The 17,692-nt window shown below is 41.1% G+C and overlaps 1 protein-coding gene across 1 annotated transcript in view; it reads right to left on the bottom strand.

Annotated features, from left to right (window-relative positions):
- rgs9b (regulator of G protein signaling 9b) overlaps positions 1-17,692 on the bottom strand; it is a 37,542-nt gene that overhangs the window by 10,177 nt on the left and 9,673 nt on the right. The window contains exons 3-15 of the mRNA XM_079577723.1: positions 14,493-14,543; positions 13,382-13,488; positions 13,267-13,318; positions 13,143-13,201; positions 12,953-13,029; positions 8,883-8,964; positions 8,732-8,794; positions 5,440-5,469; positions 5,310-5,371; positions 3,286-3,399; positions 2,998-3,113; positions 2,772-2,859; positions 1,345-1,483 (exon numbers count right to left, since the gene is read on the bottom strand). Coding sequence (XP_079433849.1) covers positions 1,345-1,483; positions 2,772-2,859; positions 2,998-3,113; positions 3,286-3,399; positions 5,310-5,371; positions 5,440-5,469; positions 8,732-8,794; positions 8,883-8,964; positions 12,953-13,029; positions 13,143-13,201; positions 13,267-13,318; positions 13,382-13,488; positions 14,493-14,543 — 1,040 coding nt within the window. The remainder of the gene's footprint in view (positions 1-1,344; positions 1,484-2,771; positions 2,860-2,997; positions 3,114-3,285; positions 3,400-5,309; positions 5,372-5,439; positions 5,470-8,731; positions 8,795-8,882; positions 8,965-12,952; positions 13,030-13,142; positions 13,202-13,266; positions 13,319-13,381; positions 13,489-14,492; positions 14,544-17,692) is intronic.

The raw sequence follows: 17,692 nt of genomic DNA, 5'->3' as shown, positions 1-17,692 counted from the left end.
ACCTCTCGTGGTGCGTTCACTGACCTTCTTCATGAGCCTGTAGATGTTTCTGTGGTGCGTTCACTGACCTTCTTCATGAGCCTGTAGATGTTTCTGTGGTGCGTTCACTGACCTCCTGTGGTGCGTTCACTGACCTTCTTCATGAGCCTGTAGATGTTTCTGTGGTGCGTTCACTGACCTTCTTCATGAGCCTGTAGATGTTTCTGTGGTGCGTTCACTGACCTTCTTCATGAGCCTGTAGATGTTTCTGTGGTGCGTTCACTGACCTCCTGTGGTGCGTTCACTGACCTTCTTCATGAGCCTGTAGATGTTTCTGTGGTGCGTTCACTGACCTTCTTCATGAGCATGTAGATGTTTCTGTGGTGCGTTCACTGACCGTCTTCATGAGCCTGTAGATGTTTCCGTGGTGCGTTCACTGACCCCCCGTGGTGCGTTCACTGACCTTCTTCATGAGCCTGTAGATGTATCTGTGGTGCGTTCACTGACCTTCTTCATGAGCCTGTAGATGTATCTGTGGTGCGTTCACTGACCGTCTTCATGAGCCTGTAGATGTATCTGTGGTGCGTTCACTGACCTCTCGTGGTGCGTTCACTGACCGTCTTCATGAGCATGTAGATGTTTCCGTGGTGCGTTCACTGACCTTCTTCATGAGCCTGTAGATGTTTCCGTGGTGCGTTCACTGACCCCCCGTGGTGCGTTCACTGACCTTCTTCATGAGCCTGTAGATGTTTCCGTGGTGCGTTCACTGACCCCCCGTGGTGCGTTCACTGACCTTCTTCATGAGCCTGTAGATGTTTCTGTGGTGCGTTCACTGACCCCCCGTGGTGCGTTCACTGACCTTCTTCATGAGCCTGTAGATGTTTCCGTGGTGCGTTCACTGACCTTCTTCATGAGCCTGTAGATGTTTCTGTGGTGCGTTCACTGACCTTCTTCATGAGCCTGTAGATGTTTCCGTGGTGCGTTCACTGACCTTCTTCATGAGCCTGTAGATGTTTCTGTGGTGCGTTCACTGACCTTCTTCATGAGCATGTAGATGTATCTGTGGTGCGTTCACTGCCCTCTCGTGGTGCGTTCACTGACCCCCCGTGGTGCGTTCACTGACCTTCTTCATGAGCCTGTAGATGTTTCTGTGGTGCGTTCACTGACCTCTCGTGGTGCGTTCACTGACCTTCTTCATGAGCCTGTAGATGTTTCTGTGGTGCGTTCACTGACCTTCTTCATGAGCCTGTAGATGTTTCTGTGGTGCGTTCACTGACCTTCTTCATGAGCCTGTAGATGTTTCTGTGGTGCGTTCACTGACCTCCTGTGGTGCGTTCACTGACCCCCCGTGGTGCGTTCACTGACCTTCTTCATGAGCATGTAGATGTGCGTCTGCGCGGCGTCCAGCACGTATCGGTGCGGGTGCTTCAGGGACTTGATGGTGATCTCCATGGTTTTGCCGTCGATGTTGATCCAGCGAGGAGCTCCTCGAGCCAAGAAGGTCCTGCAGGAGAACATCAGGAGGAACATCAGGAGGAACATCAGGAGCTTAAAGGGACGGCAGGACACGAGAACATCCCCTTTAACACATGGTCCTGCAGAAGAACATCAGGAGCTTAACCTCTTAACCTGAACCGAGAGGAGCGTTTTCCTCACGTCATCAGAGGTTTTTCCATCATTTTTTTGTTGGGTTTTCAACTCATTTTGTAACGATTTTTTATCACATTTTTGTATTTTTTTTGTCACATTTTTTGTCCATTTTTATCGATTTTTTGTCATTTTTTTGTCATTTTTTTGTCAATATTTTGTCACATTTTTGTAAATTTTTGTCAATTTTTTTTAATCAATTTTTTGTCCAATTTTTATCAATTTTTTGTCAATTTTTTGTCAATTTTTTATCGATTTTTTGTCATTTTTTAAATCAAATTTTTGTCATTTTTTTAAATCAAAATGTTGTCATTTTTTTGTCATTTTTTTGTCCATATTTTATCACATTTTGTATTTTTTGTCACATTTTTAAATCAATTTTTAGTCTTTTTTTTTTTTTTAAATTCACATTTTTGTAATTTTTTTGTCAAATTTTTGTAATTTTTTTGTTTTTTTTTGTCAATTTTATATCAATTTTTTGTCATTTTTTTAAATCACATTTGTCATTTTTTGTTATTTTTCATCAAATTTTTGTATTTTTTTTGCTACATTTTGGTCATTTTCTTGTCAATTTTTTGTAAATTTTTGTAAATTTTTTGTCAAATTTTTTATCAAATTTTTGTCCTTTTTTTAAATCACATTTTTGTCATTTTTTGTCACATTTCCATCATTGTTTTCGTCTCAGTTTTGTTGCTTTTTCACAGCTTTTTCCCAGAAGCTTTTGGATTGGGGTAAAGCCAAACTGGAGAAAATGTGCTCGGTTCAGGTGGGAGTTAAGGGGTTAAAGGGACGGCAGGACAGGAGAACATCCCCTTTAAGACAGGTTTGTTTCCAGTTCTTCATTGAGTCTTCAGAAGTTTCTCGAGCTCATGTTGATGTTCTCGTGTCCTGAAGGAAAACCAGTGGAGAACCTCTGAGAACCTCTGAGAACCTCTGAGAACCTCTGAGAACCTCTGAGAACCTCTGATCTACAGATATATGATTTTCTGGAACCTGCTTTAGATACTTTTTTTCGTCAGGCCCTGCAGACGTGTCCTCACAAACTGTTAGATGTTCTGAACGACAACAGATCCTGAGGCTGAGATGATCCAGAGGAAACGTCTGAAGGTCTGAGTGGGTGGAGCTACATGATGGTGTGTGTTTACTTGTAGATCTGCTCCGCCTTCTCCTTCATGGTGGCGGCTGTTCCCCACTTCAGGTCCTCACAGCTCTCCCAGAACGCCAGGTTCTCTCCTGGAACACAACGAGATGTTTGTGAGAGTCTTCCTCCTGCAGAGTCCTCCTCCTGCAGAGTCTTCCTCCTGCAGAGTCTTCCTCCTGCAGAGTCTTCCTCCTGCAGAGTCCTCCTCCTGCAGAGTCTTCCTCACTCACCGCTGAACTCCTTCTTGAGGAACATCCTGAAGTCGTCTCGTCCTCGTGGGTCCGACAGCAGCTCCGCGAAGCTGAAGGTCCAACGCTCCACACGCTGCTTAGTGGGCGTCTCCACACTGAGACAGGAAACATGCGTGAGAGAGAGGAGGAGACGAGGAGGAGAGGGGGAGGAGAGAGGAGGAGGAGAGAGAGGAGAGACGAGGAGGAAGAAGAAGAAGAAGAAGAGGAGGAGAGAGGCGGAGGAGAGGGAGGAGGAGAGAGGAGGAGAGACAAGGAGGAGAGACTCACTTGTGAGCGTTGAGCGTCCAGTAGGAGGCGTCGTCCGTGTGCCAGGGGTTGGAGGGCAGGGGGCGGGACAGGAAGGGGTCGTGGCTCTGATAGGTGGAGCAGTATTTCACCAAACTGAGAACAGATCGATGATGTCACTTCCTGCTCAGAGGATGAAGGAGAAAACAGACTCCTCCTGCCGTGACCAGTGTGGACATTTGGAGATCGTTTCCTCCTTAACGTCTTAGTTCTAATGTCAGAAGGTTTTTACAGACAAACAGACTAAGGACAGACAGGATTAGCTTTCAAATGTCTGAATGAATATATCTTTGACAGAACAGTGACTCACAGAGACTTTAATCTGACACTGGTCTGGAAAACGTGTTAGTTTATGTTTCCACAGGAAAGGCTGTGACTGAGGCCCCGCCCACACGTAGCAGGAAAGGCTGTGACTGAGGCCCCGCCCACACGTAGCATCTCACAAACCCAAGATATTTTCCTACAATCCGGCCTCATCCACCCAACACCAGAGTTTTCTGTCTATAAATACAAAGGTTTCTAAAAACTCCGGCCAAAGTGAAGATTTGTGAATCCTCTGGTTATGTGTTTGAGTGTGGACATAATAACCGAAGTAGTCGACCACGTCACTGCAGCGTGCAGCGCGAGGCCTGTGTTTACATCAGAAACAGCATCTGACGTTCCAAAGCTCCAGTCCTGCTTCCTGTCAAAGCGCAGGTGAAGGAGCACTTTACACTTTACAGGCAGTTGTTTTACGCCCAAATAACCGTCCCACATCCGACGTGGGGGGGGCATTTCTGGGCAGGCATGCAGTTTGCGACGCAACACCGGGACGCACTTCTGCAGGAGAACTTTGAGATGAAGGAAACGGTGAGACCAACGCCACAGTCCTGCTGCTGCTGTGTTTGGAGTCAGGTCAGGTCAGTCTGTCAGAGGTCAGAGGTCAGTCTGAGGTCAGTCTGAGGTCAGTCTGAGGTCAGTCTGAGGTCAGTCTGAGGTCAGTCTGAGGTCAGTCTGAGGTCAGTCTGAGGTCAGCGATCAGCGGTGAGTCAAGAAAGTTCCTCGCTGCACTTGCCTATTTATCGGAAGATGACAAAAAATGTATATGTCGTCTCACAGCTGTTAGGCAGGTCTGTGACAGTGTTCATTTTGACAACATATTTTATTTTAGTCTTAGTCTTTTCACTACAATGTAATTTAATTTTAGTCAAGATTTAGTAAAAAAAAAAAAAACTAGTTTTAGTCGACTAAATTTAAGACTAATTTACTCGACTTTGCATTGATAATATTGATTCTAATCATGTTTAATGTTGTTCCTCTGCTTCATGTTTCTGCTCCACATGAACAAAGCTCAGAGCTGATCCTTTAAACATGATCTGAGGCTCTTTCAGACGCTCAATACAAGTTTGGATGATTCTAGTCTCTCCTTTTCATTTTTATTTAGTCTGATTTTAGTCGACTCAAATATCTGGACATTTTAGTCACAGTTTTAGTCTCATGAGAAACTTTTAATTTAGTTTTAGTCACAAAAATATCACTTTGACTAAATGTTATAGTGGACAGAATGAACCCTGGTCTGTGCAGCTGTAACGGTGAGTTTGGGACGACAGTGAAAACAGCTGCATAAAGATACTGTATGTGCGGAAACGTGTGGAGCGATTTGAACAAGTTATGATGAAAAAACACATATACGGTTCAGTGTGGATGCCGATTTTTAAAAAACGAGGCGGAGGCGGATTTATAAATGCCCTGCTACGTGTGGACGAGGCCTGAGATGACGCTGTGATCCAAATATGGGCATTTCCTGTGGGAGACGCAGCGGCTAAAGACAGGAGGAACATCCACAGGTGCATCTGACCTTCAGTCGCTCCTAAAGACTTTACAGACTCACACTGGAAATGACCATATTTGTATTACAGCGTCTTTCCTGCTACACGTGGATACCAAACATTAGTCGCTGGAGTCACTTCCTGGATGAATCTAAACCTCGTAAAGACAGAGTTTGAACTTGAAGTGTCTGGACTCACGCTCCCAGAGACACCGAGGACTTGACCCGGGGCCTCATGATGGACTGCTGGGTGAAGATCATCTGGAAACACAGACGGAACATCAGAAACTTCTCACACAGAGACACCGTGGAATCAAAGAGGAACTCACGATCCTCTCGTAGAAGTCCGGGGTCGGCGCCTGGAGGGACAAACCCAGATCTTTATCACAGTTAAAGCTTCTCCTGCCCTCACAGTCTCACAGTTTATTATTTATCTAAGTCTGAGGGACAAACCCAGATCTTTATCACGGTTAAATCTTCTCCTGCCTTTAAAGTCTCACAGTTTATTATTTATCTAAGTCAGGGAGGTCCAAACCTTCTTCACTGAGGGCCACACACAGAGCTCAGTCCAGGTCAGAAATACAACGTCACCTCTTTTGTATAAAACTTAGCAAATAATAATATATATTTTTTTATTTAGAAGTTTTTCCTGCGTTCTGGTGCATTTTAAGCAGTAAATAATAACTATTTTTGTCAGTTTGCTGCTGTGAAAAGAATAATTTCTGGCTAATATAAACAGGCTACAGCTTTTTTAGTGCAAACGAACATATTAGTGGTAAACCCTGAACCCAGAGCATTTTCTCCAGTTCAGCTTTACCCAAATCCTGTAGGTCAGTGTAACGCCTCATTTGAAAGCTAAGACCTACAAAACTAAATTGATCTTTTTCCTCACGACATCAGGTTTTTTTTCATCACTTTTTCAATTTTTCGTCAATTTATTCAAATTTTTTTTTGTCAATTTTTTCTCACTTTTTGTCAAATTCTTATCACTTTTTTTGTCCATTTTTTGTTAATTTTTGTCATTTTTTTTGCCAGTTTTTTGTCCATTTTTTGTCCATTTTTTGTCAAATTATTCACATTTTTTTGTCAACTTTTAATCATTTTTTTGTCCATTTTTTGTCAAATTCTTATCACTTTTTCGTCCATTTTTTCCTCCATTTTTCGTTAATTTTTGTCTCTTTTTCATCCATTTTTTCTTAAATTTTTGCCAATTTTTTCTCACTTTTTTGTCAAATTCTTAACACTTTTGTGTCCATTTTTTGTCACTTTTTGGTCCATTTTTTCTCAATTTCTCGCCAGTTTTTTCTCACTTTTTCGTCCATTTTTTCTCACTTTTTTCACATTTTCATCCTTGTTTTCGTCTCAGTTTTGTTGCTATTTTCTCACCTTTTTTCCAGAAGCTTTTGGATTGAGGTAAAGCCAAACTGGAGAAAATGTGCTCGGTTCAGGTGGGGGTTAAGGGGTTAAAGTAAAACAAAAAAACATCCTTAATCACAGCTTTCTATGAATGGATTTTCCTTTATTTCATATATATTAAATTAAAGCATTTATGTGTTTTTTCCCTGGGTCAGACTGACAGGAACAAGAGCACTGCCTTTGAACCTGAACTCCAGTGCTTTGGTCCAGTTTAACAGTGATATTGTTGATAAGAATAAACAGTCTCAGACGTCGATGTGAAGCAGAAAAACCTGCAAAGAAAGAAAACACAGACTTTAGTGTTTTTCCTCTGACGTGGTGTAAGTGTCAGATACAAAAGAGGATCAGACTCAATAATCTGATTAACACGAGCCGAGGTCGAACTGGATTAGACTCGTATTGTTTCCACTCGGTCCAAGAGACAAACGATAAACCCTCCACAGAGCTCCACCGTCCCGCCCCTCGCGGTCCAAGAGACAAACGATAAACCCTCCACAGAGCTCCACCGTCCCGCCCCTCGCGGTCCAAGAGACAAACGATAAACCCTCCACAGAGCTCCACCGTCCCGCCCCTCGCGGTCCAAGAGACAAACGATAAACCCTCCACAGAGCTCCACCGTCCCGCCCCTCGCGGTCCTGCTGTTTACACGGCCAGGTAACGGTACAAGGCTGTGACGTCATTCACTTCCTGACTGTAGAAACTCCGTATCCCAGGAACCATTGCCACATCGCGCCCGCTGGTCAAACACGGCCAGTTTCTGTTACTTTCCGACAAAAGTTCTATGTTATTTCACTATAAAACAATCTGTATCAGGCTAATGGGAATAACAATGATCTGTGGTTCGTTTAAACTCTTAACTCCCGCCTGAACATGTTTTCTCCAAATCTAAAAGCTTCTTAAAACAGCGACAAAAAACGAGAAGAAAATGAGGATGTAAATTGACAAAAACGACAAAAATCCAGCAAAAAAAACGACAAAAATCAGCAAAAAAAAAGGCAAAAATTAAGGGAAAAAAAAGACAAAAATCCAGCTAAAAAAAGACAAAAATCCAGCAAAAAAACGACACAAAATCCAGGAAAAAAATGACAAAAATCCAGCAAAAAAACGACAAAAATCCAGCAAAAAAGTGACAAAAATCCAACAAAAAAGTGACAAAAATCAAGGAAAAAAACGACAAAAATCCAGCAAAAAAAGACAAAAATCCAGCAAAAGAAAAAGACAAAAATCAGCAAAAAAGACAAAAATCCAGGAAAAAAACGACAAAAAATCCAGGAAAAAAATGACAAAAATCCAGCAAAAAAGTGACAAAAATCCAACAAGTGACAAAAATCCAGCAAAAAAGTGACAAAAATCCAACAAGTGACAAAAATCCAACAAAAAAGTGACAAAAATCCAGCAAAAAAATGACAAAAATCCAGCAAAAAAAACGACAAAAATCCAGCAAAAAAACGACAAAAATCCAACAAAAAAAACGACAAAAATCCAACAAAAAAACGACAAAAATCCAGCAAAAAAGTGACAAAAATCCAGGAAAAAAACAACAAAAATCCAGGAAAAAAATGACAAAAATCCAGGAAAAAAATGACAAAAATCCAGCAGAAAAACAACAAAAATCCAGCAAAAAAGTCACAAAAGTGCCATAAAAAGTGACAAAAACACATAAGGGAAATAAAAAGTGACGACAATAGCAAAGAGGAGAGAGTGCATTTGGTTTGGGCGGGGGGTAAGAGGTTAATTGGATCGTTGGAACGTTTTTCTTCCTCTCAGTGTTAGATATGGATTAAACGTCCACTCTCTGCCTGCATTATGTTGGAATACATTGTTTATAATCTGTCGTCTACATTACAATAAATAAATACGTGAAGCTCCACCAATCAAAAGCCTCGTAGCAGATCATGGGACTCCCGAGCATCCTGGGTAATGTAGTTCTAGGACGAAGGCTCGCATTTTCCCCCAATTTTCCCCCATTTTTTCCCCAATGTTTTCCTATTTATTCCCTATTTTCTCTGATTTTTTTTTTATTATCAAAATCAATACGGTCTTAAAGGGGAGTTTTCCTTCCGGACCAGAGAGGAGGCGGGACTGTGGAGGAGGCGGGGCTGTGGAGCTCTATATCTTTCCTCATTTTGGCCCCCGTTCAGGTCGTTTCACTTCCCAGTTTGATGACAGAATTGTGGGCGTGTCTCCCGGGTCCTCACCTTGTACCTGGTCGGCGTTGGGATCCGCTCTTCGCTCCAGGCCGAAGTCCATCGCGCTCACGGTCCCCGGCTTCAAACCAAACATCACGCAGACCATCAGTGTTTTTATGCAGAAGTGAAACGGCCACAGGGGGGGGGGGGGGGGGGGACAAACTCACCGGGGGCCTGTGCACCACCCAGTACGCCCTCTCCTGGCACTCGAACACCACCCGGTCCGGCTTCTTCCTCTCCTTCGCCGCCCTGAGGAGAGACTCAGAGGTTCACAGGGAATCACCCGCCCCCCCCTGCTCCTCACTGCCCCCTCTCTCCTTGAGAATGACAAAAATCGAGCAAAAAAAGACAAAAATTGAGCAAAAAAAAGACAAAAATCCAGCAAAAAAGTGACAAAAATCGAGCAAAAAAATGACAAAAATCGAGCAAAAAAATGACAAAAATCCAGCAAAAAAATGACAAAAATCCAGCAAAAAAATGACAAAAATCCAGCAAAAAAATGACAAAAATCCAGCAAAAAAGTGACAAAAATCGAGCAAAAAAGTGACAAAAATCCAGCAAAAAAGTGACAAAAATCCAGCAAAAAAGTGACAAAAATCCAGCAAAAAAATGACAAAAATCCAGCAAAAAAATGACAAAAATCCAGGAAAAAAATGACAAAAATCCAGAAAAATAAAAGACAAAAATTGAGCAAAAAAAAGACAAAAATCGAGCAAAAAAATGACAAAAATCGAGCAAAAAAGTGACAAAAATCCAGGAAAAAAACAACAAAAATCGAGCAAAAAAGGGACAAAAATCCAGCAAAAAAAAGACAAAAATCGAGCAAAAAAGAGACAGAAATCCAGCAAAAAAAAGACAAAAATCCAGTAAAAAAGTGACAAAAATCCAGGAAAAAAACGACAAAAATCGAGCAAAAAAGTGACAAAAATCCAGCAAAAAAGTGACAAAAATCAAGCAAAAAAAAGACAAAAATCCAGCAAAAAAAAGACAAAAATCCAGTAAAAAAAATGACAAAAATCCAGCAAAAAAGTGACAAAAAAACAGCAAAAAAATGACAAAAATCCAGTAAAAAAAGTGTCAAAAATCCAGTAAAAAAGTGACAAAAATCCAGCAAAAAAAAGACAAAAATCCAGCAAAAAAATGACAAAAATCCAGTAAAAAAAGTGTCAAAAATCCAGTAAAAAAGTGACAAAAATCCAGTAAAAAAAGTGTCAAAAATCCAGTAAAAAAGTGACAAAAATCCAGTAAAAAAGTGACAAAAATCCAGCAAAAAAATGACAAAAATCCAGTAAAAAAAAGACAAAAATCCAACAAAAAAGTGACAAAAATCCAGCAAAAAAATGACAAAAATCCAGCAAAAAAAAATGACAAAAATCCAGCAAAAAAATGACAAAAATCCAGCAAAAAAGTGACAAAAATCCAGTAAAAAAATGACAAAAATCCAGTAAAAAAATGACAAAAATCCAGCAAAAAAAGGACAAAATTCCAGCAAAAAAGTGACAAAATTCCAGCAAAAAAATGACAAAAATCCAGCAAAAAAATGACAAAAATCCAGCAAAAAAGTGACAAAAATCGAGCAAAAAAGTGACAAAAATCCAGCAAAAAAGTGACAAAAATCCAGCAAAAAAGTGACAAAAATCCAGCAAAAAAATGACAAAAATCCAGCAAAAAAATGACAAAAATCCAGGAAAAAAATGACAAAAATCCAGAAAAATAAAAGACAAAAATTGAGCAAAAAAAAGACAAAAATCGAGCAAAAAAATGACAAAAATCGAGCAAAAAAGTGACAAAAATCCAGGAAAAAAACAACAAAAATCGAGCAAAAAAGGGACAAAAATCCAGCAAAAAAAAGACAAAAATCGAGCAAAAAAGAGACAGAAATCCAGCAAAAAAAAGACAAAAATCCAGTAAAAAAGTGACAAAAATCCAGGAAAAAAACGACAAAAATCGAGCAAAAAAAGTGACAAAAATCCAGCAAAAAAGTGACAAAAATCAAGCAAAAAAAAGACAAAAATCCAGCAAAAAAAAGACAAAAATCCAGTAAAAAAAATGACAAAAATCCAGCAAAAAAGTGACAAAAAAACAGCAAAAAAATGACAAAAATCCAGTAAAAAAAGTGTCAAAAATCCAGTAAAAAAGTGACAAAAATCCAGCAAAAAAAAGACAAAAATCCAGCAAAAAAATGACAAAAATCCGGTAAAAAAAGTGTCAAAAATCCAGTAAAAAAGTGACAAAAATCCAGTAAAAAAAGTGTCAAAAATCCAGTAAAAAAGTGACAAAAATCCAGCAAAAAAATGACAAAAATCCAGTAAAAAAAAGACAAAAATCCAACAAAAAAGTGACAAAAATCCAGCAAAAAAATGACAAAAATCCAGCAAAAAAAAATGACAAAAATCCAGCAAAAAAATGACAAAAATCCAGCAAAAAAGTGACAAAAATCCAGTAAAAAAATGACAAAAATCCAGTAAAAAAATGACAAAAATCCAGCAAAAAAAGGACAAAATTCCAGCAAAAAAGTGACAAAAATCCAGCAAAAAAAAGACAAAAATCCAGCAAAAAAAAGACAAAAATCCAGTAAAAAAAATGACAAAAATCCAGCAAAAAAGTGACAAAAAAACAGCAAAAAAATGACAAAAATCCAGTAAAAAAAGTGTCAAAAATCCAGTAAAAAAGTGACAAAAATCCAGCAAAAAAAAGACAAAAATCCAGCAAAAAAATGACAAAAATCCAGTAAAAAAAGTGTCAAAAATCCAGTAAAAAAGTGACAAAAATCCAGTAAAAAAAGTGTCAAAAATCCAGTAAAAAAGTGACAAAAATCCAGTAAAAAAGTGACAAAAATCCAGCAAAAAAATGACAAAAATCCAGTAAAAAAAAGACAAAAATCCAACAAAAAAGTGACAAAAATCCAGCAAAAAAATGACAAAAATCCAGCAAAAAAAAATGACAAAAATCCAGCAAAAAAATGACAAAAATCCAGCAAAAAAGTGACAAAAATCCAGTAAAAAAAATGACAAAAATCCAGTAAAAAAATGACAAAAATCCAGCAAAAAAAGGACAAAATTCCAGCAAAAAAGTGACAAAATTCCAGCAAAAAAATGACAAAAATCCAGCAAAAAAATGACAAAAATCCAGCAAAAAAGTGACAAAAATCGAGCAAAAAAGTGACAAAAATCCAGCAAAAAAGTGACAAAAATCCAGCAAAAAAGTGACAAAAATCCAGCAAAAAAATGACAAAAATCCAGCAAAAAAATGACAAAAATCCAGGAAAAAAATGACAAAAATCCAGAAAAATAAAAGACAAAAATTGAGCAAAAAAAAGACAAAAATCGAGCAAAAAAATGACAAAAATCGAGCAAAAAAGTGACAAAAATCCAGGAAAAAAACAACAAAAATCGAGCAAAAAAGGGACAAAAATCCAGCAAAAAAAAGACAAAAATCGAGCAAAAAAGAGACAGAAATCCAGCAAAAAAAAGACAAAAATCCAGTAAAAAAGTGACAAAAATCCAGGAAAAAAACGACAAAAATCGAGCAAAAAAAGTGACAAAAATCCAGCAAAAAAGTGACAAAAATCAAGCAAAAAAAAGACAAAAATCCAGCAAAAAAAAGACAAAAATCCAGTAAAAAAAATGACAAAAATCCAGCAAAAAAGTGACAAAAAAACAGCAAAAAAATGACAAAAATCCAGTAAAAAAAGTGTCAAAAATCCAGTAAAAAAGTGACAAAAATCCAGCAAAAAAAAGACAAAAATCCAGCAAAAAAATGACAAAAATCCGGTAAAAAAAGTGTCAAAAATCCAGTAAAAAAGTGACAAAAATCCAGTAAAAAAAGTGTCAAAAATCCAGTAAAAAAGTGACAAAAATCCAGCAAAAAAATGACAAAAATCCAGTAAAAAAAAGACAAAAATCCAACAAAAAAGTGACAAAAATCCAGCAAAAAAATGACAAAAATCCAGCAAAAAAAAATGACAAAAATCCAGCAAAAAAATGACAAAAATCCAGCAAAAAAGTGACAAAAATCCAGTAAAAAAATGACAAAAATCCAGTAAAAAAATGACAAAAATCCAGCAAAAAAAGGACAAAATTCCAGCAAAAAAGTGACAAAAATCCAGCAAAAAAGTGACAAAAAAGTCTCCTTCGGCGCCCTGAGGAGAGACACGGAACTCAGAGGGAATCACCTGCCTCCTCTCTCCTCCTCACTGCCCCCTGTCTGCTCCTCACTGCCCCCTGTCTGCTCTCACCTGTACTGCTCCTTCGCCTGCATCACGATGAAGTCCCACTTGTGGTTCATCCACTTGTGCAGACGGTTGTACTGCTCCTGGAACAGAGAACACAGACCTCATACAGACGAGGCGCGGCAGGAGAACCGGAGGCGCAGCAGGAGAACAGGAGGCGCAGCAGCAGAACAGGAGAACAGGAGTGCATACAGACCTGCTCGTGCAGCTCCAGGATGCCCTTCTTGCGGATGTTCCTCTTGGCCAGGTAAATCGCTGCAGAGAGAGTCGAGCGTTAGATAAAGTCACGGCTGAAACAGGACGTTGCGTTTGGGCCGGACCGTAATCCGTGTCCTCCACGGGCCACTGCTGCGTGGGCCAGAAGTACGGCGTCTGCGGAGGGACACAACAGTTACACGGTGAACACGCGTGGTCGGAGGGGGCGGAGCTTCTGACCTGGAAGCGGTAGAGCGAGGCGTCGGCTCGGATCAGCAGCCGCTTGTGCTGCTGCAGGGGGTAGATGTATCCGAGGGCCGCCAGCATGGAGCCCACACTCCTCGCCTCTGAGCACAGACACACAGGAATGTTAAAGACCGTAAAGGCTCTAATATAGGGCGGGGCCTTTATTTACTCAAGGGCATCAGGACCAGGCCTTTATTGGAACCAGGCCACAGTTAGAGACAGGCCTTTATTTCTATTTGAGCAAAACGGACGACCAGGAAAACGAAGAAAAACAGATTCATCAGGTTCATCAGATTTATTACTGAACATTTCAAACCCTCTCCCAGCGGCTGGAACATTGACGCCTTTTATTTTGTCGAGACAACAGGAAGTGTTTCGTTGCTGTTAGCGGTGCTTTGACATCAGTGTCACTGCAGGTTTCTGTTTCGTTTTTACCGGACCGGATTATTTGTTGTTATCTTGTGTAAAAGGCGAGTTTAGACGGAGCGTTTGTGTTTGTGATCGATCATGAGACTGACCCGAGAGAAGACGAGACGCTCGCGCTGATGGGAGGAGTTATTTTGAGGCGTGGGACTGACCTGCACACGGAGCAGCTGGACGTGCTTTGAAGACGCGATGGTGACTTTATTAAAACCCTGGAGGGTCACACAACTCTCCCCCTGTTTCCAAATATGGTCACAGGAGGTTTGAAAAGTGGCTAAATCTGTGTCAAAGTTACGCTGGGATCAGCTCCTCCGCAGCGTCGCCCTCGGCCCGGGTTCAGTTTGTTACTTCCTGCACCTGAGTTTTCATTTACACCAGTATGAGACAAACTCCTAACATGGGGAATATTTCTACTGCTGTAGTTTCTGAGGAGCAGTGGTTGGTTACTCGGCTGGTGACGAAAGCTCGGAGGCGTCTCCAGGAGGTGGGGGCGTTCCTAGGAGGACTCAGGCAAACCTATCCCTAAAATGGCCGCCATCAGAGTTTTTACAGATTACTCAGAAATACGTGAATGTGCCAAGGCAACACTTCAGCCATGTTTTTAATGAGGGAGGGACAGAATAACAGGATGGAAATACCCCCCTTTAACTGAACCAACACAGAGGAGGCTGTTCACACGCACCGTCAGCGTCCACCAGGAGGCGCTCACTCAGCCAGCTCACGATGTCCTCCCCTGGAACACAAGAACACAAGAACACAAGAACACAAGAGTTACTGTTACTGAAGCACTCGAAGCACAAAGCCCTGGAGAACATGTGTGGATCATCAGCTCCAGCTGCAGAGCCTCAGGTCAGACTCTCCAAACATCTGTGCCTGTGGTTCTTCCTCAGAAGGTTCAGAGCCGTGTTTACTGTGAGGTGTCAGAGACAAAGGGCCACATGTGGCCCGCGGGCCTTGTGTTGGACACATGTGTTCTGGATCAGTGTTTTTCAGCCTCTGTGCCGGGACACACTCGTGCCGTGAGATGTCGTCTGGTGAGGCTTGGAAAATCATCATATTTTACCTAGTTGTTTTTCTTTAAAACAAATTCATTTTATCCACAAGTAATGAACCGTTTTCAAGTGTCTGTCGAGAGCAGAGTAACCATGTAATAAATACTAAATAGAGTTCTGGAATGTGATTAGCAGCGATTATAAACTTATGGAGATCACTGCAAAAAGTAAATATCAAGCATTGCCTTAAATGAATTGAGGAAATGTTTCTTGTTTTGAGCGGTTTTCACTCATTTAGACACTTTTCCTGATCGGACCGAGTTTGCTTTGCTTGTTTGAGGACATTTCAGACCAGTTCTAGGGTAAATCTTGCTTGAAATACGAAAGTAAAATTGCCAATGAGATAAGACCAATTTTCTTTCCCCATTGGCAAAGAAAATGACCTGAAATAAGGACGAAATGTATCGAAACGAGTCAGAAACATCTCAGAACAAGTGAAATAATCCAGGACAAATGCCCAAGAACTTCTTAACTAGTCAAAACAACTAAAATGTGGATTATTGTGCTCAAATTGAGATGTTTATACTGATCTAGTTCAATACTTTTTGCAGTGATTTTAGAAGTTAAAATACTGGAGTTATTGTTCACATTAAAACACTTGGACACCACAGTGTGTTAGATGTTTTTACCAGCAGTGACTCAGCAGCTAACGGGGGGCTTTTTTCTCCACTTTAAACTGTTTTTAGCTAATGTTAGTCTGTGGAAAATGTATGCTAACAGGTGCCAAGATGGCGGATCTCCATGGTAACTGTGGACTTTCCCAAACTCTATATCAGGTCATTTCTTTGAGACAGGAGGCGGTGACGGTGGCGGTGGCTGTGGCCCGGCGGCTCGCGAGACTCTACAGTAGATTCTATTCAAGACACTGATGTGAACGACTGAGGCCACAGGGTCACGGTTTGAATATTTCCTGCTGCCTCCTGATTCTTTCAATGAAAAAATGGGCTTTGGTTTAAAAAGGTTGAAAACCACTGCTCTGAAGGTCTGTATCCGCGATCGTGTCCTTTCCCAGATCTCATGACCATAATCTAGAGGGGGGGGGAACATCACAACAGTCTGACAGGGCGACCGCATCTCTGCCGCCGCCACCGCCGCCCTGGTCCGTCTGTCCACCTCACGCTTGACCCCTCCCTCACTGAGAACCCGACCCCGAGACGCTTGAACTCGTCCACCATGAGGAGAGAGAAGCAGATCTTCTAGAACAATGAGCTCCATCATTCACAAGACGCTGCAGTCGAGCAGAGGAGGATATTGTACATGTTGTAGTATCGATCTTCAGAATGGCGGCTTTAAGTAACCGTGACGTCACTGGAAACACATGGATTTTGTTTTGATTGAGCCCAGAGTTATGGCCGTATTCATGTTCCTGGTGTGAAGGAGCAGGTTCTAAACATGTTCAGCCCAGAAACCAAAAGCAGCTCAGTTTAAAAGAGCTTTCACTGAAGGACCTGCTCCTTCAGCAGCGGCTATTTTTACCCTGACAGAACTTCCTCCTCCTCCTCCTCCTCCTCCTCCTCCTCCCTCTCTTCTTCCTCCCCCTCCTCCTCCTCGCGCCGTGACGTATTATCCGCGGGATCCCTCTCCTGACTCCGGGACTCCGTTACCACGACGACCACCACTTCCCGTTTCCGTGGCGACCCGTGTCTCCTCCTCCTCCTCCTCCATCCTGCCCGAAGCCGAGGGGAATCTCCATCGTCACATTCAGAGACTGCATTTAACCCCTTAACCCCCGTCATAACTGAGCAGATTTGCTCCAGTTTTACCCAAATCTAAAAGCTATGGAAGCCCGTTTCCGCCATGTTGAAAAATAAAAGCCCAACGGGAACTCGAAAATACAAGATTTAAAGTCATAATTCTGTCTTTAAAACACAAAATTATGACTTTAAATCTCTAAATTCTGAGTTTTTCAGATCCGTAATCATAAACGTCAGCCCTATTTTACTTTGAAAGGCCGGATGTCGTTGCCGTTCTCTTTCCTGTCTGATGCGTCTGAACTGTGGAGCTTCATCTGGCAGAGCCGGATCTTGGAATCGTATCATGCCTGAAAAACAACTCGTGCCTCTTTGCCTCTGCCATGTCCTATGGACCCCCCTATGGTCTCCCCGCTGGATAAAAGGGCGATGCCGGTGGACAATGGCTAGTTTGCCCGGTTAGCCTGGTTAGCATGTGCAATCCAGCTCATTGTTGATAAAAAAAAGTGTGTAATTAACCACTAATGTGTCAATCCTGACCCAGTGTGTGATAATCTTCAAGGCTGCTTTATGTGGTTACGGCTTTATTGACGTGTTTAGTGTAAAATACTTAATTCCACAAGATCCATTATTGGAGCTGATGCTAGAGCTGCTAAGAAGCTAGTTAGCTCCGGGTGCTAAGCAATCGGCTACGGCTAACTGTACATGAAGTGTGAGAAATAAACCAGCCCGGCTCAGTGTGTGATCGCTGTTAAAGGGATGCTTTATGTAGACGGTGTTAAAGGGATGCTTTATGTAGACGGTGTTAAAGGGATGCTTTATGTAGACGGTGTTAAAGGGATGCTTTATGTAGACGGTGTTTTACTGACTTTATTCAGGCATTTTTCACATTTTCACATGATCATGATCATCCGAAGTTCATAATGTTAGCGATCGTAGCATTAGCTTTGGGAATGCCCTGCATCATCAAGGCCTAAACACATTCCTATCGTGGATACAGACATTTTTAATAACTTTTCTTGTCACTGCTTTTAATCCTGGTGTTGAGGTAAAATAAACACTTCTGTGTCTTTGTAAAAGTCCCAGAGCTGCTGTAGCTCCGGTTCACAACACGATGAAGCTAATCCTCCATGACTGTT

This window comes from Gobius niger (assembly GCF_951799975.1).
Source record: "Gobius niger genome assembly, chromosome: 19".
Lineage (NCBI taxonomy): Eukaryota > Metazoa > Chordata > Actinopteri > Gobiiformes > Gobiidae > Gobius > Gobius niger.
Note: the sequence above shows the minus strand (reverse complement) of the source record. Positions and strands in the feature narration are given on the sequence as shown.